The following is a 24,551-nucleotide window of genomic DNA, read 5'->3' on the forward strand; positions in this document are numbered from 1 at the left end:
CAATAATGTTCATGAAGAAGGAATGAGTACATGCAGGAGTGTGAATGAATGAGTTTTGATTAAAATTGCTGTTGCAAGTGACAGATAGAATCAGAGCTAACGGAAGAGAGAGGAAAAGGACAAAAAGAAAGCTGGGGCCCAGGGGCGTCTCACGGAGCCCAAGGGCAGGGGGCAGCCAGGCTGTGGAAGGGCAGAACCAGGGACTGAAGGGCTGCCAGGACTGTGTCTCCCATTCTTTCTCTCTGTACGTCCATGCATTCATCTCTCAGCAAGTGTTTATGGAGGCTCCACCTCGTAAAGGCACTTTTCTAGAAGCTGGTGATACAGTTACGAACAAACAGATACAGTCCCAAACCTTGTGCAGCTGGGTCCAGGCAGTGGAGGAGGGAACGTCTACCCTTCTGGGGTTGGCACCTCACCATTCTGCCACCATCATGTCTGAGTGGCACTGCTGAATCCTATTCCAAGAATCTGATTCTAATCTCATGGCCAAGGTGTCCACCTGCTACAATCAACTGTGGCTAGGGGTGAATAGGGTTTTCGAAGGCCACCGTGTGTGAGGGAAGAGATCTCAGAGCAGACATCCAAAATGTTTCCACTACAGTGAATGTCAAGTACATGAATGAGTAGATGGGTAGAAGGACTCATTCGTATATCTGGTAACTATGTGTTGAGTACTTACTTTGGGTCAATTGCCATCCTAGGAGCTAGAGATTCAGCAGTGAACAACAAAACTCCCTGCTATTGTGGAGCTCCTGTTCTAGTGGGGGTGTGGGCGGGGCTGACAGTCCTGCCCTGAACTGAGACGTGTCCTGCTTGAATTCATTCTGGGGCTGCTCTGTGTTCCCAGGTCACGTCCATCACTGGGACTGCCCTGCTCTGTTGATGCAGTGCAGGGACTGACTGGTGGGAACCTCTTACCACCCCAGCTGTGTTACCTAGTTTTCTTGGATCTCCTCTTGTTGGCCCAGAGGACCTGGGGGTCTCTGTTTCCGCACAGGAGCATGCCTCCTTTCTGATTGCTTGGTGCCCAAGCCACCCAGCTGCCTGCAAATCCTTCTTCATTGGCACTGCCTCTGTTCTACCCAATTATGTATGGCATTCTAATTCCTGACTCTGCCAATATTAGAGGTGTTGAAAGAAATCTCAGTATTATAAGAGCTAGAAATATTTGGTTGTGATTGCTATATTAGGCCAGTAGAAATTGAGAGATTAAGCACCATGAGTAATATAATTTATGTAAGAGAAATTATCTACTTATTGAATCTATATATTCTCTGATGGCCATCAGTGTAATAGAAACATCACTGGAGGTGTTTTAGTGGTTCCATCGGTCAACTCTTAACTCAGAAAAGTGACAACTGCATCAAAAAAAGACCACAATTTCTCAAAATCAAAATAATCTGGAAATCGAATACAACAATTTTCATGAACAAACTGGGCTTTGGCTGACTCTCTGTGGCTGATTCTAATAGTTGCCACCTTAGCTCCACTCTGCTGATAATTGCTCGGCCTCCTTCCCTTGAGAAAAGACTGGTTTTCACTGTGTGCCCTCACCCCCTGCATCCCCCCAGGGCTGAGTGCTGGCTCACTCAGTGGGTAGGCACTGCCCTTCCCCAGCCTGCAAGCTGCTCCTTTCTCTTCGTCCTCACTCCACACACTGGGCGGAGCATCTCTCCAGGTCAGGCTCTGTGCTGGGTACTGGGATACAGGAAGGGGATGATATCTCAGCCCCAGGAAGCTTGCAGTACGGGGTATGAGGGAAGAGAGCCCAGAGATGAACAGACCCTATTTAATGGCACAAGTCAAACGTCAGTACCCTTTGCTTAGAGGCCATCCTTGAGGCCTGATTGATCAGTTTGCCTGGGAATATCACAGTTTTAAGTACTCAGAGGCCTGCATTCCACCAAACCGAGCCAGTTGGCCCCCCTCTGGCTGACATAACCTCCCACCCAGCAGGTGGGTCTCTTTTCCTGTCACGTGACACCTTCCTAGATTCCTGTCTGTCATCTCCACGGACTGTGAACCCACAGGGCAGCATCCATCAGACTGACGTCTGTGCTCCCAGGCAAGCTCAGGGCTAGGCAGAGAGGGTGGGATTGAGGGATGGGGCAGGGAAGCATCTAGAAGCCTGTTCTATGAGAACAGCTGAAGCTGCTCAGCCTGGAGACGGGGCAGACTCAGGAAGGAACAGCCACTGTCCTCAAAGTGCAGGGCTGCTAGGACAGCCTGCAGATCTACCTAAGGAGGAGCGTCTGACAGACCTGAGGACACCAGCACAGGGTCCTGGGAGGGAGTGAGCTCCTTGGACTGGGATGAGGAGCCAAGACCTGAGAGGTAAGCTGGGTTTTCCCCAGGAACCACGTGCTTGTTACACAACAAGACTTTGTCCTGTGGACTTGCTGACCATAACCATGCTCTGAGAGCCCTGGCCCTCCCTGCCCTCCACTCCCCCTGTCCCACCCCTTCCTACCTCCTGGTTGTGCCCATGGCTAATTAGAAGCCCTTCAAGAACATTTTTTTTTTTTTTTTTTTTTTTTTTTTTTTTTTAAATTATTTATTTATTTATTTATTTTTGGCTGTGTTGGGTCTTCGTTTCTGTGTGAGGGCTTTCTCCAGTTGCGGCAAGTGGGGGGCATTCTTCATCGCGGTGCGCGGGCCTCTCACTATCGCGGCCTCTCTTGTTGCGGAGCACAGGCTCCAGACGCGCAGGCTCAGTAGTTGTGGCTCACGGGCCCAGTTGCTCCGCGGCATGTGGGATCTTCCCAGACCAGGGCTCGAACCCGTGTCCCCTGCATTGGCAGGCAGACTCTCAACCACTGCGCCACCAGGGAAGCCCAAGAACATTTTTATAATCACATTGGAGAGATAGGTTTTGCAATATCAATAGCATAATCATTTCTCCATTCAAATACATGAGAATTTCAAGATTAAGTTTTATCCTTAATCTTAATTATGATATTTTCCTACTAATAGGTTTACTTTGAACTGCAACCAGAAAATGTGCTCAACTGGGACTACATCCCTCACTTCCATCATCCATAGAGGGTCCACCAGTTTCAGTCCTACTTCACTGAAGTACTACAGTTGAAGCAGGAGCAGTTTTACTAATTCCTTTTTATCCTATGTTAGAAAATAATTATACAATTAAATATTTTATACTCTGCTTAGGAGCCTTTAATACATCGTTTATTGCAATCTGTTCTTAAACGAAAAATGGTATTTTAAAAATTGTTCCTTTCTTCTGATAAAACTTTAGCTATGTTCACGAAGAAAAAAAAGAGGATATGTTACAACTGATACCATAGAAATACAAAGGAACATAAGACTACTATGAATAATTAAATGCCAACAAATTTGCTAACTTAGAAGAAATGGATAAATTTCTAGAAACACACAACCTACCAAGACTGAATCATGAAGAAAATAGAAAATCTGAACTGGCTGATTACTAGTGAGGAGATTGAATCAGTAATCAAAAACCTTCAACAAACAAAAGTCTAGGACCAGACAGCTTCACTGGTGAATTCTATCAAACATTTGAAGAAGAATTATTACCAATCCTTTTCAAACTCTTCCCAAAACAGAAGAAGCGAGAACACTTCCAAACTCATTTTACAAGGCCAGCATTACCCTGATATCAAATGCAGACAAGGAGACCACAAGAAAAGAAAATTACAGGCCAATATCTCTGATGAACATAGATACAAAAATCTTCAACAAAATATTAACAAACTGAATTCAATAATAATTTAAAACGTGGAAGCACAGAAGACCCTAAATAGCAAAAGCAATCTTGAGAAAAACAGAACAAATCTGGAGGTATCATGCTCCCAGACTTCAGACTATACTATACAGTTATAGTAATCAAAACAATAAGGTATTGTTGTAAAAACAGACACATAGATCACTGGAACAGAATAGAGATCCCAGAAATAAACCCACATGTATATGGTTAGTTAATTTATGACAAAGGAGCCAGGAATATACAATGGGAAAAGGATAGTTTCTTTAATAAGTGGTGAAAATTCAGAATGAAGTGGAAGCATGGAGGGAAATGCTTATAGTCTTAGAGAATACACATTTCATCATAACAGAATGTTGGTAGAAATATAAACATTTAAGGCATTTCTGATGATGGCTCAGAAGGAAATGAGGAACATGTTATTGGAAACTAGAGAAAAGCAAACTTGTTATATAGTGGCAGGAAATTTAGCCGAATTATATGCTACAGTTGTGTGGAAAGCAGGACTTCTACGAAAACACCTTGGATATTTAGCTGACAAGATTTCCAAGCAAAATGTTGAAAATATGGCCTGGTTTCTTCTTGCTGCTTATAATAAGAAGTGAGAATAAAGAAATAAATTGAGGGAAGAACTGTTAAACAAAAGGAAACTAGTTCTTTATGATCTAGGAAATTGCCAGCCTATCCAGATTGCAAAAATTATGCTAAAATGAAGAGAATCCCTCTTAGGAAATCATGTCATGCAGAGAAGTCCAAGGGTGTCCTTTGCTTGTTCTGAAGAGGTCAGAGTGTGACTCATAGATTCTCTCAAGAAACTCAGAAGGCAGGAATAGAGGTGGGATTATTCAGAAAAGACCTTTGGAGGATCTTCCTGTCTAATGGTATGAATCCCTGTGACATACAGGGGAGATCCACAAGATTTATGAGAATGTTTTGTTAGCTGAGCTAGCTTGTACTGAAAGGGATCAAGAGAGGACAAAATGAAGGAAGGCTGCTGGACTCCAAATTCTACAGGAAAGAAACAAGCTAACAAAACTACTCAGCTGCAAATACGTGCTATCCTTCAAGAGAAAGGGAGAATGACTCCAAGACAAAATCTTAATGTCAGAGGGTACAATCAGGAGCTCAGAAGATGGAACCTCAAGCTACAAAGGATTATTCCCAGGCCTGAAATATAATGACATTTGCCCTGCTGAATTTTGAAATTGCTACAAACCAGAGACTCCTTTCTTCTCTTGTCTTCCTTATGGAATAGGCATGTCTATAACTCTTATACCGGGCTTTGTCCCCAATTTACTTTGGGAACAGATAAATTGTTTTTTACTTTCACAGGGCCAGATATTTAGGGGAATTTTGTTCAAGGATGGCTTATACCCAGGGTCTCACCCATACCAAAGTGAGATGATTTAGGTAATTAGACTGAGACTTTTGAGCCCATGATATTTCCATGAGACTTTGGACTTGAGTTGATGCTATAAAGGATTGAGGTTTTGGGGATTATAGGATGGAGTAAATGTATTTTGCAAGTGGAATGGACATGAATCTTTGGGAGACAGAGGGCAGACATTGGTAGGCTGAATAATGACACCCAAAGATATCAGATTCTAAATCTAGGACCCTAAATCTAAATTTATTTTCCAATAAATATTACCTTATTGGAAAAAATGGTCTGGGAACATGTGATTACATTCAGAATTTTGAGACTGGGAGATTGTCCTGGATTATCAAGGTGGCTCTCAGATTAAATTATTTGTATCCCGATAAGAGGGAGGCAGAGGTAGTTGTAACACACATGGGAGATGATCATGCGAAGACAGAGTGAAAAGAGATTTGAAGATGCTGACTTTGAAGAATGGAGATATGTGGCCATAAGCCAAAGAATTCCAGCAGCCACCAGAAGCTGGAAAAGAAAGGGATGAATTCACCCTAGAGATTCCAGAGAGAGTGTGACCCTGCCAATATCTTGATTTTGGCCCAGGGATACTGATTTCACACTATGGCCCCAAGGATGTTGACATATTAAATTTATATTGTTTTAAGCCACCAAGTTTCTGGTAAATTGCTACAGTTGCCCCAGGAGACTAATATAGGTAGGATAGTAATCCTTTCTCTGAATACTTCATAGAATTATTCATTCAGTCAGTCATTAATTCACCCAAAAAATACTATTTTTTGAGTTCACAGTTTAGTGCCTATAGGCAGAGAAATAAATTAGTACAATAAAATATGATAAAGGATTTCCTGAAGGAATGAATAGTAGGTGTAGGCAACCTAGGGAAAGAGATAATTAAAAGATAAAGGGTCTTACTAGCTGAACGGACACAAAAACAGGACCCATATATATGCTGTCTACAAGAGACCCACTTCATACCTAAGGACACATACAGACTGAAAGTGAGGGGATAGAAAAAGATATTCCATGCAAATGGAAATCAAAAGAAAGCTGGAGTAGCAATTATCATATCAGACAAAATAGACTTTAAAATAAAGACTATTACAAGAGACAAAGAAGGACACTACATAATGATCAAGGGATCAATCCAAGAAGAAGATATATTGTAAATATTTATGCACCCAACATAGAAGCACCTCAATACATAAGGCAAATGCTAACAGCCATAAAAGGGGAAATTGACAGTAACACAATAATAGGAGGGGACTTTAACACCCCACTTTCACCAATGGACAGATCATCCAAAATGAATATAAATAAGGAAACACAAGCTTTAAATGACACATTAGACAAGGTGGACTTAATTGATATTTATAGGACATTCCATCCAAAAACAACAGAATACACTTTCTTCTCAAATGTTCATGGAACATTCTCCAGGACAGATCATATCTTGGGTCAAAATTCAAGCCTTGGAAAATTTAAGAAAATTGAAATCATATCAAGTATCTTTTCTGACCACAGTGCTATGAGACTAGATATCAATTACAGGAAAAAATCTGTAAAAAATACAAACACATGGAGGCTAAACACTACACTACTAAATAACCAAGACATCACTGAAGAAATCAAAGAGGAAATCAAAAAATACCTAGAAACAAATGACAATGAAAACACGACAACCCAAAACCTATGGGATGCAGCAAAAGCAGCTCCAAGAGGGAAGTTTATAGCAATACAATCCTACCTCAAGAAACATCTCAAATAAACAACCTAACCTTACACCTAAAGCAATTAGAGAAAGAAGAACAAAAAAACTCCAAAGTTAGTAGAACTAAAGAAATCATAAAGATCAGATCAGAAATAAATGAAAAAGAAATGAAGGAAATGATAGCAAAGATCAATAAAACTAAAAGCTGGTTCTTTGAGAAGATAAACAAAATTGATAAACCATTAGCCAGGTTCAACACACAAAAAAAGGGAGAAGACTCAAATCAATAGAATTAGAAATGAAAAAAGAGAAGTAACAACTGACACTGCAGAAATACAAAGCATCATGAGAGATTACTACAAGCAACTCTATGCCAATAAAATGGACAACCTGGAAGAAATGGACAAATTCTTAGAAAAGCACAACCTTCCAAGACTGAACCAGGAAGAAATAGAAAATATGAACAGACCAATCACAAACACTGAAATTGAAACTGTGAGTAAAAATCTTCCAACAAACAAAAGTCCAGGACCAGATAGCTTCACAGGCAAATTCTATCAGACATTTAGAGAAGAGCTAACACCTATCCTTCTCAAACTCTTCCAAAATATAGCAAAGGGAGGAACACTCCCAAACTCATTCTACGAGGCCACCATCACCCTGATACCAAAACCTGACAAAGATGTCACAAAAAAAGAAAACTAGAGGCCAATATCACTGATGAACACAGATGCAAAAATCCTCAACAAAATACTAGCAACCAGAATCCAACAGCATATTAAAAGGATCATACACCATGATCAAGTTGGGTTTATCCCAGGAATGCAAGGATTCTTCAAAATATGCAAATCAATCAATGTGATACACCATATTAACAAATTGAAGGAGAAAAACCATATGATCATCTCAATAGATGCAGGAAAAGCTTTTGACAAAATTCAACACGCATTTATGATAAAAACCCTCCAGAAAGTAGGCATAGAGGGAACTTACCTCAGCATAATAAAGGCCATATATGACAAACCCACAGACAACATTGTTCTCAATGGTGAAAAACTGAAACCATTTCCACTAAGATCAGGAATAAGACAAGGTTGCCCATTCTCACCACTATTATTCAACATAGTTTTGGAAGTTTTAGCCACAGCAATCAGAGAAGAAAAAGAAATAAAAGGAAGCCAAATTGGAAAGCAAGAAGTAAAAGTGTCACTGTTTGCAGATGACATGATACTATACATAGAGAATCCTAAAGATGCTACCAGAAAACTACTAGAGCTAATCAATGAATTTGGTAAAGTAGCAGGATACAAAATTAATGCACAGAAATCCTTTGCATTCCTATACACTAATGATGAAAAACCTGAAAGAGAAATTAAGGAAACACTCCCATATATCACGAATAAAATACCTAGGAATAAACCTACCTAAGAAGACAAAAGACCTGTATGCAGAAAACTATAAGACACTGATGAAAGGAATTAAAGATGATACAAACAGATGGAGATATACACCATGTTCTTGTATTAGAAGATTCAACATTGTGAAAATGACTATACTACCCAAAGTAATCTACAGATTCAATGCAATCCCTATCAAACTCCCACTGGCATTTTTCACGGAACTAGAACAAAATATTTCACAATTTGTATGGAAACACAAAAGGCCCAGAATAGCCAAAGCAATCTTGAGAAAGAAAAATGGAGCAGGAGGAATCAGGCTCTCTGTTTTCAGATTATACTACAAAGCTATAGTAATCAAGACAGTATTGTACTGGCACAAAAACAGAAATATAGATCAATGGAACAGGATAGAAAACCCAGAGAAAAATCCACGCACATATGGTCACCTTATCTTTGATAAAGGAGGCAAGAATATACAATGGAGAGAAGACAACCTCTTCAACAAGTGGTGCTGGGAAAACTGGACAGCTACATGTAAAACAATGAAATTAGAACACTCCCTAGCACCATACACAAAAATAAACTCAAAATGGATTAAAGACCTAAATGTAAGGCCAGACACTATAAAACTTAGAGGAAAACAGGTAGAACACTCTATGACATAAATCACAGCAAGATCTTTTTTGACTCACCTCCTAGAGAAATGGAAATAAAAACAAAAATAAACAAATGGCACCTGATGAAACTTAAAAGCTTTTACACAGCAAAGGAAACCATAAACAAGATGAAAAGACAACCCTCAGAATGGGAGAAAATATTTGCAAATGAAGAAACTGACAAAAGATTAATCTCCAAAATATACAAGCAGTTCATGCAGCTCAATATCAAAAAAACAAACAATCCAGTTAAAAAATGGGCAAAAGACCTAAATAGACATTTCTCTAAAGAAGATATACAGATTGCCAACAAACATATGAAAGGATGTTCAACATCACTAATCATTAGAGGAATGCAAATCAAAACTACAATGAGGTATCACCTCAAACAGGTCAGAATGGCCATCATCAAAAAATCTACAAACAATAAATGCTGGAGAGGGTGTGGATAATAGGGAACCCTCTTGCACTGTTGGTGGGAATGTAAATTGATACAGCCACTATGGAGAACAGTATGGAAGTTCCTTAAAAAACAAAAAATAGAACTACCATACGACCCAGGAATCCCACTACTGGGCATATACCTTGAGAAAACCATATTCAGAAAGAGTCATGTGCCACAATGTTCATTGCAGCACTATTTACAATAGCTAGGACATGGAAGGAACGTAAGTGTCCATCAACAGAGGAATGGATAAAGAAGATGTGGCACATATATACAATGGAATATTACTCAACCATAAAAAGAAACGAAATTGAGTTATTTGTAGTGAGGTGGATGGACCTAGACATTGTCATACAGAGTGAAGTAAGTCAGAAAGAGAAAAACAAATACTGTATGCTAACACATATATATGGAATCTAAAAAAAAAAGAAAAGAAAATGGTTCTGAAGAACCTAGGGGCAAGACAGGAATAAAGACGCAGACGTAGAGAATGGACTTGAGGACACAGCGAGAGGGAAGGGTAAGCTGGGACGAAGTGAGAGAGTGGCATGGACATATATACACTACCAAATGTAAAACAGATAGCTAGTGGGAAGCAGCCCCATAGCACAGGGAGATCAGGTTGGTGCTTTGTGTCCACCTAGAGGGGTGGGATAGAGAGGGTGGGAGGGAGACAGAAGAGGGAGGAGATACGGGGATATATGTATATGTATAGCTGATTCACTTTGTCATACAGCAGAAACTAACACACCATTGTAAAACAATTATAATCCAGTAAAGATGTTAAAAATACATAAATAAATAAATAATAAAAAAATAAAGGTCAAGGCTGTTCCCAGTTTTGTGGGTAATAAAAAAATTAAAAAATAAAAATAAAATAAAGAGGTCTTGGAGGATGGATAGGAGAATACCAGTTGGCAACGCTAGAAAAATTTTAATGTATTAGCAAATCCATGGATATCATCCATCAAAAAGCCAGGGATGAGGACACCATATTCAACCCAACACTTCTCTCACTTTCCTCATGATTATCTCCTTCGAGGTCATATCCAAGACCCAAAACACAGAAAGTAAAAAAATATGCATTTCAGGAAGAATTCCTTGGAAGGCATCCTCCAAGGGACCCCATTTCCTACAGACCTGCTCTTCCACCTATTTACCTCTTACTCCCAGCACCCTCTTCCTTTGCCCGTCCTCGTGACAGCTGATTCATTACACAACCCATGAGGCCAGAGTTCTTTTCTTTCTCCCCTAAATCCTGGGCTCGGTCCAAACTCCAGGGCATGTAACCACTTACATTTATTCCTCTCCACTTTCCCCCAGCTCTGTGGTTGCTCTCCATCCCCCTCTGGGCCCCCCTCCCCACCCCCCACAGGGACTCTTGGACTCTGACTCTTTCCCTTACTTGGCTCAGCACCAGCTTTTTGCCCACAGCATAGGGGCAGTAAGGGAAAGACCTTTGAAGTGGGAGACACTGGGTTTGAATTCTGGTTGTACCTCTTTCTTTCCCTCCCTCAGTCCTCGGCTTCTTCTATATAGTTGGGCTCACAATGCTCGGTAATAGTGAACACTAGTGAGCACTTCCTATGTTCTAGGCACTGAGCAAAGCCCAGTATATGGTTTCTCCCACAACAACCCTACAAAACTGATTTTTTTAAAAAAAATCCCCATACTCTAGAGGAGAAAACTAAGGCACAAAGAGCTTAGCTGCCTGCTCAGGGTCACTCTCTTGGTAAGAAGTAGAGCCAGGATTCAAACCCAGGGAGTCTAGCTCCAGAGACTTTGCTGTTAACCGTGAACGTAGAGAGATGACTAGTGGGTTGAGCCTCTGTTCCATACATGACAGCCCCCTAATTTTCCACGGGCGTTTCATGCTTGATCTGTTTTCCAGTGTTTCCACGTAGCAGGAGAGTGTTTCAGGTTATCAACTCCATGTACTGGTATAAATGCAAGCCTCACTATCCAGGGCTGCTTTTGTGAGAAAGGGTTAGGCAAACCATGTGCTTAGATGGAGAAGTCATGGAAAATGATGTTTATGGAGACTTTTCAATGAGCTTATAACAAAGTGATCAAAGCAGACTGTACAACTCTGTAGCGTATGAGCTAAACTCAAAAAAACTGTGTCATCTGTGGTCAATATTTATTAACCAATAAATATTTTTCCCATTCATTTGGTACCCACACAACCCAACCAAGGACTCCTTGAAGGTTGTCACTAGGCGTTCTATGTCCTTATACCTTCCATAGCCTGGACCAGCGGACTGTGCCTACTGATGATGCCCAATAAATATTTACTGACTTGATGAACAGATGAAGGAGGGACAAGCACAGCTTTGCACTGGTTAGATCATCATCTTCAACAGACTAGGGTCAGTTTTGGGTGTCATATTTTAAAAAGGAAATTAATGTTTTTATTCCAGCATGCTTCCTGATTCAGTTTATAGACAACAGAAAGGCAGAAGAGGGGATGTAGTCATTTCCCAAGGCAGCAGCTTGAAGCGATTACTGCTGTGGGGAGATCACTCCAGGCACTTCTTGTTTTCTGTGTTTGAAAAAGTTGGTTTTGATGCTGATGCAATTTATCATATCTTGATTACTTTTACTCTCCTACAAAGACTGCAACTTCCAGGCAAAAGTTTTTTAAACCTAAATATTTGCTTGCTTTCCCCGTCCAGTGGAAGGCACAGAACTATTCTGTTTGTTTTCACCTGGGTCAATCTATATCATCACTTTTTACCTGGAATGAGATACAGAAGTGATTCTGAGAAAGTGAGGTATCTTACTCCGTACCCTGCACGACGCAGGCAGTATAAGCAGGAAAGGGTTAAAACTATCTCCTCAACGTTTGCATAGTGCTTATACTTTCCAAAGCACAATCACAATGACTCTTCAATTTACCAGGTGTTATTTACCTTGGTTTATGGACAAGAAAACAGGGCCAGGGATGTCAGTTGACTTTTCAAGGCACAAAGCAAGTAAGTGTCAGAGTTAAGACCATCACCTCAAATTTCTAACTCCAGGTTTGCTAATACATGGCTCTCACTCATTTTGTAGTTACTTGCTATGTGCTGGCATGGTGCCAAGTGCTTTCTCTATGATGTCTCTTCACCCTTTCAATACTCTGTCCTAGAGCACACACCACCCTCCGGACAACCTCTCCAACCTTATCTCAGGCCACTGTCCCACCTAGTGGCAGCTCCTGGGAGACACCATACTTTTTCCTACTCCAGACTCTGTGCTTGCTGTTCCCTCTACCTGGAATGCTCTTCCCTTACTCTTCATACAGTCAGCTCCTTATTACCCTTCCGGTTTGACCTTGAATGTCCTCTCCAGCAAGAGCCCATCCTAGGTCACTCTATCTAAGCAGGGTCTCCTCTTAATCTCTCTCCCAGTGCTGTGTTTATTTCCTTCTTAGTACTCACTACTTTCTGCAATCTTTTTACTTTGTTGTTTACTTGTTTATTATCAGTCTTCCCCCCATAGAAGGAAAGGGAAGGATCATGTTTCTCTCATTCCCCTGAGACAGGGCTCTGCACATAGCAGGTCCTCAATAAAAATGTGTTGCATGACATAACGGGGCTGGAATCAAGGTGGTCTCTGTATTGAACAAGAAGCTGGAATTCTCTTCCTAATGAAAAACTTTGACGCTGAAAAGAAATCTCTTTCTGGCTACAGTGGAGATAGGGGGTTGATGGCAGGCACCAGATGGAAGTAGGTTGACCAGTTTGGAGTTGCTGGGCTCACCCAGGGGCAATAGGAAGGCGGCTTGGACTTAGAGCAGTGGCTATGGGGCTGGAGAGGGGACTGAGCCCAGAGATGTGTAGGACAGGGTGACAGGGTGGGAGGGGGGGTGCAGGAGGAGGGAGTGGGAGCTCCCTGGGCCTTCCTGGGCAACCTCCTCTCTTCCCTGTTGGCCTGGCTGGTGACGCTGGGTTCCCAAGTGGCCTGGCCTTCTGTTGCCATTTCAGATCCAGCAGATGGGGAGTCTGGACAAGGTGGTGTCCCTACGCCCACCCATTCTTGTTGGGACAGTTCTTTGGCTTCCTGAACATCTATGACCCTGACTACACCAAAGCTGTGTACAGTCGAGGAGGTGAGGGCTCCTGGGAGAAGGTGGAGCTTCCGGAGAGCAAAGGAACCATGTGGGGAGGGGTCCTGGGCCTGTGCCCTAAGTCTAGGCAGCTGAGGTCCCCATTTCCGGAGGTTTCCTACCGGAAATCCCCAGTCCCCGCTTGACCCAAGCTTCACTTTCTCCTGCAGACCCTAAGGCCCCAGATGTGTTTGACTTCTTCCTCCAGTGGATTGGTGAGTGGGCACCTGCCTTTCCTGCCCTTGGTGCTGGGTGAGCAGGCGCCTTCCCTGTCCGGACCTCCCTGCCCAGTGCCCACTCTGGTAGTTGTTCCATCCACTGGACCACCCAGCCCCCAACTGCCTATGCTAAGCTCAGCTGCTCAGTAGGAAATGCGGGAGGAAGCAGGAGAGGTCCAGGCTGCCAGGGAGGTGGGTCTCAGGCACCTTCTCCTGCCAGAGTGTCTCTTCCCTAGAGAGGCAGGGCAAAGGCTCTGGACAATGCGGCCCTGTGAGGAACAGCTTCCTGGAGGAGGTGGCACTAGAGGTGATCCAGGAGATTTTATTGGTGGCGCTGGCTGGGGCCAGGGCCTGAGGAAAGGAGTGGTGGCAGGACCCAGGCTGGTGTCACCAGAGGTTGCGAGGCTGGGTGGCTGGAAGGCAGAGCTGGGTTGGGATGCAAGGCTGGGCAGGGAGGGCGGGGGTGGGGTTGGGTGAGTTGGCTGTGCTTGGCCCCCGGGCTGCCAAGGATGGGGCAGGATTGTGTGACCTGACCTGCCTGCCCTCTCCCACCCCTTCCCCAGGGAAAGGCTTGCTGGTCCCCCAGGGAAAGGCTTGCTGGTCCTCCAGGGGCCCAAGTGGTTTCAGCATCACAAGCTGCTCACACCTGGCTTCCCCTATGACGTGCTGAAGCCCTACGTGGCCGTGTTCGCCAAGTCCACACGTGCTATGCTGTGATCTCCCCGTGCCAGTCTCCTGGAAGCTGCGCTGCAGGGCCAGTTTTCCCTGGGGGAGGGCAGTGAGGAGAATTGCTGAGTTCCCGAGGCCCGCTTCTGTGTGCAGTAGCTGTGCGAGCCTTGCCCTGCCTGACACCTGCTGCGGGCCGGGTGCTGACCAGGTGCTGAGGCTCCAAGTGGCCAGGCAGCCCCGGCCCTTGTCTCCACCAGGAGACCCAGTCCTCCCTCTTCCCAGATCAAAGGGCCTCTGTGAGACCCCAGTAAAGCGCCTACTGTAGCAGATTTGAGGGCTGCCTGTACTTGAGAGTATTAGGAAGACCTTCCATATCTAAAAAGTGTCTCCGCATTCTCGGCCTAGCACAACTGCCTGAAATAACGTCAAGTGCAACTCACCTCTAGAATGGATGCCGGGGGACGTCCCTGGCGGGCCAGTGGTGATGACTCCGTGCTCCCAATGCAGGGGGCACGGGTTTGATCCCTGGTCGGGGAACTAAGATCCCGCATGCCGCATGGCGTGGCCTAAAACATAAAATAAAATAAAATAAAATAAAATAAAATAAAATAAAATAAAATAAAATAAAATAAAATAAAATAAAATAATAAAATAAAACAAAATGGCTGCCGGGCATCAGGGGTCCAGCTCAGAGTCTCAGGGCTGGATAATCCCCAGACGTTTCCCAGGCTGGTCTTTCCCTTTGCAGGAGGCTCCTCCCCAGCATCACTGCAGGCCTGACTTACACACAGGCTGTGCTGGGGAGCTCACCACCCCTCAGCCCTCCTCTCCCCTTACACACAGCTGCCTGGCTGGGAAGAAGTGTCTGTGTGTGCTGGGCGAGGCTGCCTCCTGGTTCTGCCCTCTGAGCCTGAGGCTTCTTCCCTCCACCACCCCCATAACAGCAGGATGGAGGCCAGGCCAGGGACCGGGGGTGTGTGGGGGGAGGACAGCAGAGGGTTCTGGAGGGCAGGTGTCGGGCACGCAGCCTGGCTGGCCTCTCTCCCTCATCACCTTCCATCTCTGGGTTCTAGGACAAGTGGGAGGAAAAGTCTCGTGAGCATAGGAGCTTTGACATCTTCTGCAATGTGGGCCACATGGCGCTGGACTCGCTCATGAAGTGCACCTTTGGCAGAGGAAAGAGCGGCCTGGGCCACAGGTCAGGGGGCCCTCGGGGCTGACCACAGTCTCCACCCAGGCTGGCTTGGTGGGGCGAGGTGGCAGGACTCCCGGGCCCTGGTCTGAGAGGAGATAGGGTCCTGCCCTAGGGAGCCCAGCTCAGGTGGAGCCGGGCCTTTCCCATGGCTCTGGTGGGAGGCTAATGGCAGGGAGAGGACGGGCAGAGAGCGCAGCGGCTGGGGCTGGATTGTGGAATGGAGCCGCTCGGGGGCTCTGCTGGGGGTCAGTGTCTGAGCATCCCTCCCTCCCTCCGCTGTGCAGGGACAGGAGCTACTGCCTGGCAGTCAGCGATCTCTTGCTGCTGATGCAGCAGCGCTTCGAGTCCTTCCAGTACCACAAGGACTCCATCTACTGGCTCACCCCGCAGGGCCGCCACTTCCTGCAGGCCTGCCAGGTGGCCCACGACCACACAGTGGGACCTTCCTGCACGGCCCCCCCACGGGAAGCCCAGGGTCTAGTCTAGCTCCTCCCGGCCCCTGGGGGACCCGTCCCAGTGCAGGACATCCGTTCCCCCTTCAGGCAGAAGGCGGGTCCCCAGGCAGTGACACCCTGTGCTCCCAGCCCAGACCAGGTCATCAGGGAACGGAAGGCAGCCCTGCAGGACAAGAAAAAGCGAGAGAAGATCCAGAGCCGGAGGCACCTGGACTTCCTGGACGTTCTCCTGGGGGCCCGGGTGAGTGCACAGTCGCCCGCCCCGACCTGAGAACTTGTCCCACACGGGTCTTCAGACCATCCTCCTGGGACAGGGCTCACTGGACAGCAGCAGGGGCTAAGCATTTTCTTCCTCTTTCCCCAGCACATACGACCTGCTTCTTGCCCCATGATACACATCAGCAAAGGCTCAGAGGTGGGAAGGGGCTGGCTGTGGCTGGCCGTGGCACTGGGGAGAGATGTAGTGGCAGGGACGCTGGGTCACATGCCTGAAGTCCCATTCCAGACTTCTAAGACTCTGAAGAATCTTAGCACCTGCGAATCTTACAAACTTAGGCTTTATACATTACTTATTCATTCATTCACTCATTCAGTTGGTCCTTTATTCACTCACTCCACAAACTCACTGAGCCCTACCCTGGCTTAGTGTCCGTTGTAGGGATGGAGATGCTGAGAAAGCCCTGGCCTTGGCCTCCAGACGCTCACAGTCTAGTGCAGGAGACAGGAGGTGGACATTGACAGACCGCTTCCTCCTCCGGGTGGTATTCTGTGTGTCAAGTGAGCCAAGATGACAGGGCTGGTGAAGTCACAGGTCACTTGGCCAGAGGGGTCAAGTCAAAGAAGGCTTCCTGGAGTAGAAGGCATCCAAGCTGTGCTTGGGAGAACAGATAGGAATCTAGGGGAAGGTCCTCACCCCCAGTCTGAAAAGGAGCTTTCCCTCCCTCCCCCAGACCTTCATTTGACAGCTACTGTTATGAGGTCTTGTTGGAACCTACCTCAGATGCCTTGGGCAGTCGCATTGTGCCTTTCTGACCCAGGATGAAGATGGGATCAAGCTGTCAGATGCAGACCTCTGGGCCAAGGTGGACACGTTCATGCCTGAAGGACATGACACCACCACCAGTGGCATGTCCTGGTTTCTCTACTGCATGGCCCTGTACCCCGAGCGCCAGCATCGGGAGGAGGAGCGAGAGATTCTTTGGGACCGGGACTCCATCCAGGGGTGAGTGAGGCTGTGGGTGAGCCCCGTCTGTCCTGCTTCCCGGTCCCAGGGAAGAGCTGTGCTTACAGGGCCACCCTGGAAACCAGGTGACGGCAGGTAGCCCTTGTCCTTTTCCCCTTCAGTGCTGTTGCTTTTGGGGGAGCTATGCGTGGACACAGCCCTGAGCCCTTTCTCTCACAACGGACCCTTTTCAGATGGGAGTCGTGGAGAGAAGGTGGGCAGCAGGAGGCTGACCTGTGTTCCGGCTCCCTCTGCTGGCAGAAGCTGAGTACCCTTCTGGGTTCCTGGACAGAGCAGGGAGCACGGGGAGAGAAAGGTTTGGAAACGGAGGATGCACACAGCTGGGGTAGCCGGGGGAGCGGATTCCCTCCCACCTGCCTTTGGAGGGCCGTGTGCAGCCTCTAGACTCCTCTGATGAAGGAGAAAAGGCTGTTTCCCAAACTCTATCACTTAAAAACTTGCAACTGTTTTCCGTTTCTTGGTTCAAGCTTGAGCTCACTGACACGACACTGGTTGACGCTGACCTCTCGTGCAGAATGAGCTTTGGCAATCTCCCACGGGCCCCTCTCCCATCTGTGCCCTCTGCCCCCCTCCCTTCCTCCCCTCAGGGCTTTGAGTCCTGTCACCTTTCTCTCTTTCTCACAGGGCTAGGCACACAGCAGGGGCTCCGAAAATGCTCAGTGGAGGGGAGACACTTTAGATTCACTGAGGGAGACTGACTGAGAACTCCAGGATCCGGGTGACGGACGTGTGGTTTTATTGGTCGGACGCTGGAAACCTCCCAGGGTGTCCGGCCGTGTGCCACGCGCTCCCCGGGGTGTGGGTGAGGAGGGGGAGGAGCCAAGATACTGCCCTCGGGGAGTTTTCAGAAAGACAGACTCACAGAACCAAAAAGCTAGAGAAAACCACAGAATGGGGTAAGACTGAGTGGCCCCGTGTTGAGAGCAGAGGAATCAAAAGGGGTGGGCCTTAGTTGGCTTCCTAAGGAGGCGTGAAACTCAGATAGGCAAAGGGGGAGAGCTGGGCCCTCCAGGTCGGGGAACAATGTGAACACAGCCTGGGGGCAGGGAGTTGAAACATTTAATTTTCATTTCATTGCATTTCAAACTTGAAGCAACTTAAAGGACACCTATTCAATGAAATGTAGAACACACATGAACAATGAGGATCAGGGGGAATAAACCCTAGAGCTGGGACTCTGTAATAAGGTGTTGCACAGTAGTTGTAGTTGGACCACATTTGGGTCTGAGCTTCCTAGTGGCAATCTATTCCTATATACAGAAAATTACTCACCCCCCTCTGAGCTTGTCACCGTTTATGCATTTCTTGCTTCATTTGACCAGTGTATATCAGCCCCTGTTCCTCTCCATTCCAGCTCCCCAGGGAAACCAAGCAGAACCTAAAGAGCTGTCCCTTGTGGGGTTTCTCTGGGGCCCTGAGAGACACAGGAGTGACCTTGTCTTTGATGGCCAGGAGCACATACACCCCTAGGGTCCTGTGCTTTCCCTTCCTAGCAGTGCAGGTGAGGGAGGGATGGAGAAAAGTGGAGCTAGACCCCTGGGTCCGAGTGGCCAGCCTATGTCCAGCCTGGCCTGGACACTTGGAGCACTCGTGTCCCTCTGACTCTCGGGTGTGTGATGGTGGTGAAGGGAGGAGCTGGGGCTGGGCCCGCCTTCCCGCAGGACCGTGTTGCTCGCAGCCCGGAAAGGCCTGGCTGTGTTGCTGGCAGCGATGATCTGAGGAAGATGACCTACCCGACCACGTGCCTCAAGGCGAGCTTCCGCCTCTACCCCGCCGTGCGCCGGGTGTACCGCCAGCTGAGCAAGCCCGTCACTTTGTGGATGCGCGCTCTCTACCTGCAGGTGGGATGGGGTGGATTCGGGGTGGAACCGCAGTCCTTGCGGGTGCTCTCTGTGCCCTCGCACCAGTGGGGAAGCGCCCAGGCTTTGTGTGTGGCCTGCGTCCAAGTCCTAGCTCCATAAGGTAGGGGTAAATCCCTCTACCTCTAAGCCTCTGCTCTCTCTTCTGTAACTGGCGATGAGAAGGGTCCCTGCCTTACTGGGTTGTTGTCAGGAGTGAAGAGACAATACTCGTCAGGGCTGTCATGTACCACCCTGCAGGTTGGGCCCTGAACAACTTCAGGAGGCATCATTCACTTAGGGTATGATGCTGTGCAATGTACAACCTGTATAACTGTGTGTGGTAGCTTTGTAAGGAGTGTTTAATGCTGGATCTGACACATAGTAAGCACCAGTGAATGGTAGCTGTCACTGCTGATAGCATAATATCATGGACGAGTTCTTCCCTTGAGAGTCAGTTAATGGAAAGCAGAAAGTGTGTGATAGTGCTTGCCTGTCCTACCTCGTGGCGGGGTGCTTCAGTCCTTTTTTCCTTTTCCTTTCCACAAATGTCTGTGGCACGTGTTGTGCTCAGTGAGGGGGCGGCAGGAAGTAGGTGTGATGATGATCAGAAGCACTTTGGTGTGTTGAGGGTGGTCACGGACTCTCTGTCACTGGCAGTGCTCAGGGAGGGGCTGGTACCCAGTTAGGGGGACGCTAGGGGATTCTGGCCCTGTGAGGAGGTGGGTCTGGCTGCCTCAGGACCAGCTGGTCACCAGGCCTCTGCTCTGCCCACAGGTAGCCTGATTTCTCTGCACATCTATACCCACCATAAAAATAGTGCAGTGTGGCTCGACCCTGAGGTACGACATCCCAGGGCCCAGAGGTCAGATGGGGTGGGTGGCTATGGGGTCAGCCTGCCCTAGGACCTGGTAGGTATTTAAGCAAGGCCTGTCCCCTCACGTCTTCGACCCCCTGTCCTTTTCCCCTGAGAATGTGGTTGGATTTTTGCCTTCATTCTCTTCTCTGCTGGGCCCAGGTAAGGAGAGCCTAACATCCCTGGTCCTCTGCACTAGGGAGGTGAGGATGGAGGATGTCGTTGGGGAGGCATCCTTTGGGGGATCTCTGGGATGAGGGGGACCATACTGGGTGTGTGGTGACCCTGATGCAGGGGAAGTTCCAGGGACCTTCCTCCTACCATTAGCATAGTCTTGTCCTTGGCAGGTGGGGTGGGTGAGTCGTTCCAAGAGAGATCCCCTAAGCCACAACCCACAATGTGAACCTACCTGGTCTGGGACCCTCACCATACTCCCAGGATCTGTTTCTTAAGCCCAGGTCAATCAATCAATCAGCCAATTATTCATCCAAAAAGAGTTACTGATTTCTGCTGGTCACTTAGAGCACTGGTTTCCATCACTCTGGACACCCCGTCGCCTGATGTCATTTTGTGCTGCTCATCGCAGGAACTGCCTCGCACAGCAGTTTGCCATGAACAAGATGAATGTGGTCACAGCCCTCTGCTTGCTCTGTTTTGAGTTTTCCCTGGACCCCTCAAGGCCACCCATCCAGATACCCTGCGCTCCAAGAATGGCATCCACCTCCACCTGAAGCCGCTGGGCCCCGGCTCTGAGAGTAGGGCCCCAGCCAGCCCAGGCTGTGGCCTCTCCCTGGGTGCTGCCGTCTCCAAGCTGGTTTGTAGAGTAGCTGTGTTCCCTTGTCTTCTGCAGGCTTGTGGATTAGAGGGGAATAGGCACCTGCGTAGACAGTCACCTCGAGGGCAGTGCCATGTAAACATGTGTGTCTATAAATGCTTACTATGCATGTGTTCCAGAGCTCACTCATTCATTCAACAAACATATAGTGAACACCTACTTGCCTCTAGACTCTCCATTCATCTCCCGTAATGTCGATCTTTCTAAACTTTACACAGCATTCGCAGCGGAAGCTGTGCCTTGGGATTGGTGGTTATGACCAGGCACTCACCCATTCCACCTGATAGATGGATGGCTTTTGGGGCTTGCCCCTTCACTGAGATCTGTGTCTTTGTTTAACTTTGTGTGTATGTGTTTGGAATATAACAGACATAAGGAAAAATTGCTTAAACCAAAAATACACAAGACAATGAATTTTTAAAGAAAACTCCCTGGTAACCACTGCTGAGGTCAAGGAATATGGACGATGGTTTCATGGGTGTATCTTCTGCCCCTCCTGAGACAGGTCTGTGTGGCACTCCTGCCATCATCAGTGTCTGTGTCACAGTCATCTGGTGCACTGGGCATGCGGGTTTTTGCTGGGGAAGGTGGCAGAGTGGCATCAGAGTGTGGCTTCCGGGAAAAGATGGTGCCTGAATCAGGCCTTGAGGCAGGGTGAGGTATGAAGGTGCAAAGGAGGACTTTTGGAGAGGGACTCAGGCTGGGGCCGCATGAGGAATTAGCACTCCTTCCCCAGTAGTCCCTGCAGCAGCTGCCTGATGGCTGGGGGCACGTACACCTCTAGGGGTCAAGTCTAAGGCCATTAGTGCACTCCAATCCAGGAACTAGACAGGTGTGGAAGGGAGGGCACTGGACACTGGGGGGAGGGGCAAGAGAGGGGACTTCTGGCCCTGGGACTTGGGGTTGTCTTTATGTTGCCCTGGGGATTGACCATCTGGAGACACATCCTTCCTGCTATTGATGCTTCCCCTCTGGGAAGAAGCTCCCAGCCTTGGAAGTTGGGCCATGGGCCACATGTTCACTCCTGCAAAGCCCTGTCAAGACTCAGACCTCCTTGCTCACCTGAGCCTGGGATGCCGAGGCCTCAGCCAGAGTGTCCCCCGTGCCACCCACTTTCCCCTCTGTCCTGGCCCTGGACAGACCTTTCTCTGCACAATGGAAGAAACGGTTTCAATAGGCATCATCAGGGAGCAGAGCCCAGTGTCCCAACCATGCCTGGCCCACGGGTGGCACTCGAGTCTAAGATGTGCCTACTGCCCTGATCTCTGGCTCCTCAGGAGGCCAGTGAGGCAGGACTGAGGCGGCTGTTATCCCACTTAAATACTAAGGGAAGGAACCGGCCGAGATGCTCATCAGGGAGGAGCTTGAGGGGAGGCCTTCTGACTCTGGCCTCTTTTGACTAAGCCTCCACGGGTAGAATTGCCTTTCTCTCTGAGGACACGTGTCTGTGGCAGCTCTGGAGCCAGAGGGAAGGAGGAGGCTCCATGTGAGAGGGGAGCTGGGACCAGCGGGCACCAAAGATGAATTCCACGTAATCCTACCCGCTCGCAAAACAAACCCTGCTGCCTCCTGGGATCCAGGGATTGTGTGCATGTGTGTGAGCAGAGCGTGGAGTGTACGAGGGGCACATATAGGTGAGGCTGCCCAGGGGTGACTGTCTATGTATGTGTCCTCGGGGGTGTGCATAGGAGTGTGGACACAGCTGGGGTCCTTCCTACTGCGTGGAGCGAGCAGGGTCTCTTCTTAGTCACTCTCTTCAGCTCCTGTAAAATCCTGTGGTTAGAGCTCACGTCCATGGCTGGCACCCAGAAGACAAAGTTCCCATCGTCCCACGCTCTGCGAGTGACCAGCCCGAGCCGGGGGACCTGCTAAGCTTCCTGTCCAGGACGCTCCCAGCTAACTCTCCTGCCCCGCCCCCGGTCAGGCACAGAGTGTCCTCCTGGCCCCTTCTTGGAGCAGAGTGAACTAGCCCTGTGACCTAGGAACGGGGAGGGGACTGGGCCGAAGGTCCCGGCTGCAGGCAGCAGCTGGGAGAAATGTCCCCTTCAGGAGGCACATGGCGGCATCACAGCACAGCACAGGGCTGCGGGGGGGTCTCCTCTGGCATCCGGGGCCCTGGGTTAGGAAGGGCAGGGGTGGGACAGGAGGAGGACCTGAGTGCAGAAGCAGCAAGAGAGCAGGGCTGATGCAGAGAAGCTGGTGGAAGAGTGCAAGGGGCCTGGCGCTGGTCAGGGCCCAGGGTCAGGAGGACCAGTCCCCCCGCGGTCTCCAGGAGTGCCAGGGTTGAAGAAGCCCGTCCTTGCTCAGGGGCTGGGCAGACATGCCGGGGACTGTAAGGGGCTGTCCTGTGGGGGAGGTGCACGGGCTGGTCCTCTGCTTCGGGTCTGACATCCTCTCCCAGCAGCCAAGCCCCGTGCCCAGCTGGTCCTCCCAGACCCTCCTGCACGGCCGCCCGCTCGGGCCTCTGAGGAGCCTGCAGGCCCTGCGTGTGAGGAAGGGCTGCCGGGGGCTGGTGACATGGCCAGGCTGGGCTCTTCTCAAATCTCATTTGGGGTGAAGGATTAGGTTCCCGAGGCCCTTGTGCTGGGTCAAGTTTGTAAGGCTTTCCTGCTCAGCACAGGATGGGCTCTGGCTGTGTTACCAACCAGGGTTCCTGTCCTCCTTAATCAAAAGAAATTGACCAGAGGCCAGATTGTCAGTGATAGCTGCCTAAGGATGAAATGACTTGCCTCTTGAACTAATGGGTACCTTCATTACTAGACACAGCCATCTGCTAAGGTTCTCCAGGATATTAGGGCAGAGGAAGGGCTCTCACTTGGGTCCAGAAACGGGCTCAGGGAGTTCACAGGTGTCATGAGATCATAGACAAACTCTTCTGTTGGTACTTGGAGTATGTACATATTTCTGGAGAAGATTCACTATTTTCTTCAGATTTGTAAAAAGATCAATGATTCACAAAAGGTAAAGAATAAAAACATGACACTTGATATTATTTACAACTAACTCTGTTGGGCATATTATCCTTTACAGAAAAACTTTAAGATTAGAAAGAAATTGAGCATTATTATCAATAATATTATCTTATTATTATTAATAAGAACTTGAGCATTATTTTTTGCTTGTGTGCCATCTCCCAATTGAGGGGATGAGAAGAGAGAGTCCAGTATTTTTTTTTTTAACATCTTTATTGGAGTATCATTCCTTTACAGTGGTGTGTTAGTTTCTGCTTTATAACAAAGTGAATCAGTTATACATATACATATGTTCCCATATCTCTTCCCTCTTGCGTCTCCCTCCCTCCCACCCTCCCTATCCCACCCCTCTAGGTCACAAAGCACCGAGCTGATCTCCCTGTGCTATGCGGCTGCTTCCCACTAGCTATCTATTTTACGTATGGTAGTATATATATGTCCATGCTACTCTCTCACTTTGTCACAGCTTACCCTTCCCCCTCCCCATATCCTCAAGTCCATTCTCTAGTAGGTCTGTGTCTTTATTCCCGTCTTGCCCCTAGGTTCTTCATGAGCTTTTTTTTTTTTTTCTTAGATTCCATATATATGTGTTAGCATACGGTATTTCTTTTTCTCTTTCTGACTTACTTCACTCTGTATGACAGACTCTAGGTCCATCCACCTCACCTGGAACAGGATAGAAAGCCCAGAAATAAACCCACGCACATATGGTCACCTTATCTTTGATAAAGGAGGCAAGAATATACAGTGGAGAAAAGACAGCCTCTTCAATAAGTGGTGCTGGGAAAACTGGACAGGTACATGTAAAAGTATGAAATTAGAACACTCCC

The 24,551-nt window shown here is 47.7% G+C and overlaps 1 protein-coding gene across 1 annotated transcript; it reads left to right on the plus strand.

The window, feature by feature from the left end:
- Nucleotides 1-13,041: 13,041 nt before the first annotated feature.
- Nucleotides 13,042-24,042, plus strand: LOC309657491 (cytochrome P450 4B1-like; the record flags this gene model as incomplete). The annotated part of the gene is given in 16 exon segments (XM_082455032.1): nucleotides 13,042-13,061; nucleotides 13,292-13,443; nucleotides 13,611-13,655; nucleotides 14,245-14,367; nucleotides 14,370-14,371; nucleotides 15,401-15,525; nucleotides 15,807-15,957; nucleotides 16,111-16,218; nucleotides 17,015-17,199; nucleotides 18,929-19,029; nucleotides 19,032-19,061; nucleotides 19,836-19,900; nucleotides 20,001-20,040; nucleotides 20,043-20,076; nucleotides 20,501-20,607; nucleotides 20,610-24,042. Coding segments are annotated over 16 exon segments (1,620 nt in total). The 3' UTR covers nucleotides 20,942-24,042.
- Between the last annotated feature and the right edge of the window lie 509 nt (nucleotides 24,043-24,551).

The sequence above is a fragment of the Balaenoptera physalus genome, assembly GCF_965194825.1.
Source record: "Balaenoptera physalus genome assembly, chromosome: 1".
NCBI lineage: Eukaryota > Metazoa > Chordata > Mammalia > Artiodactyla > Balaenopteridae > Balaenoptera > Balaenoptera physalus.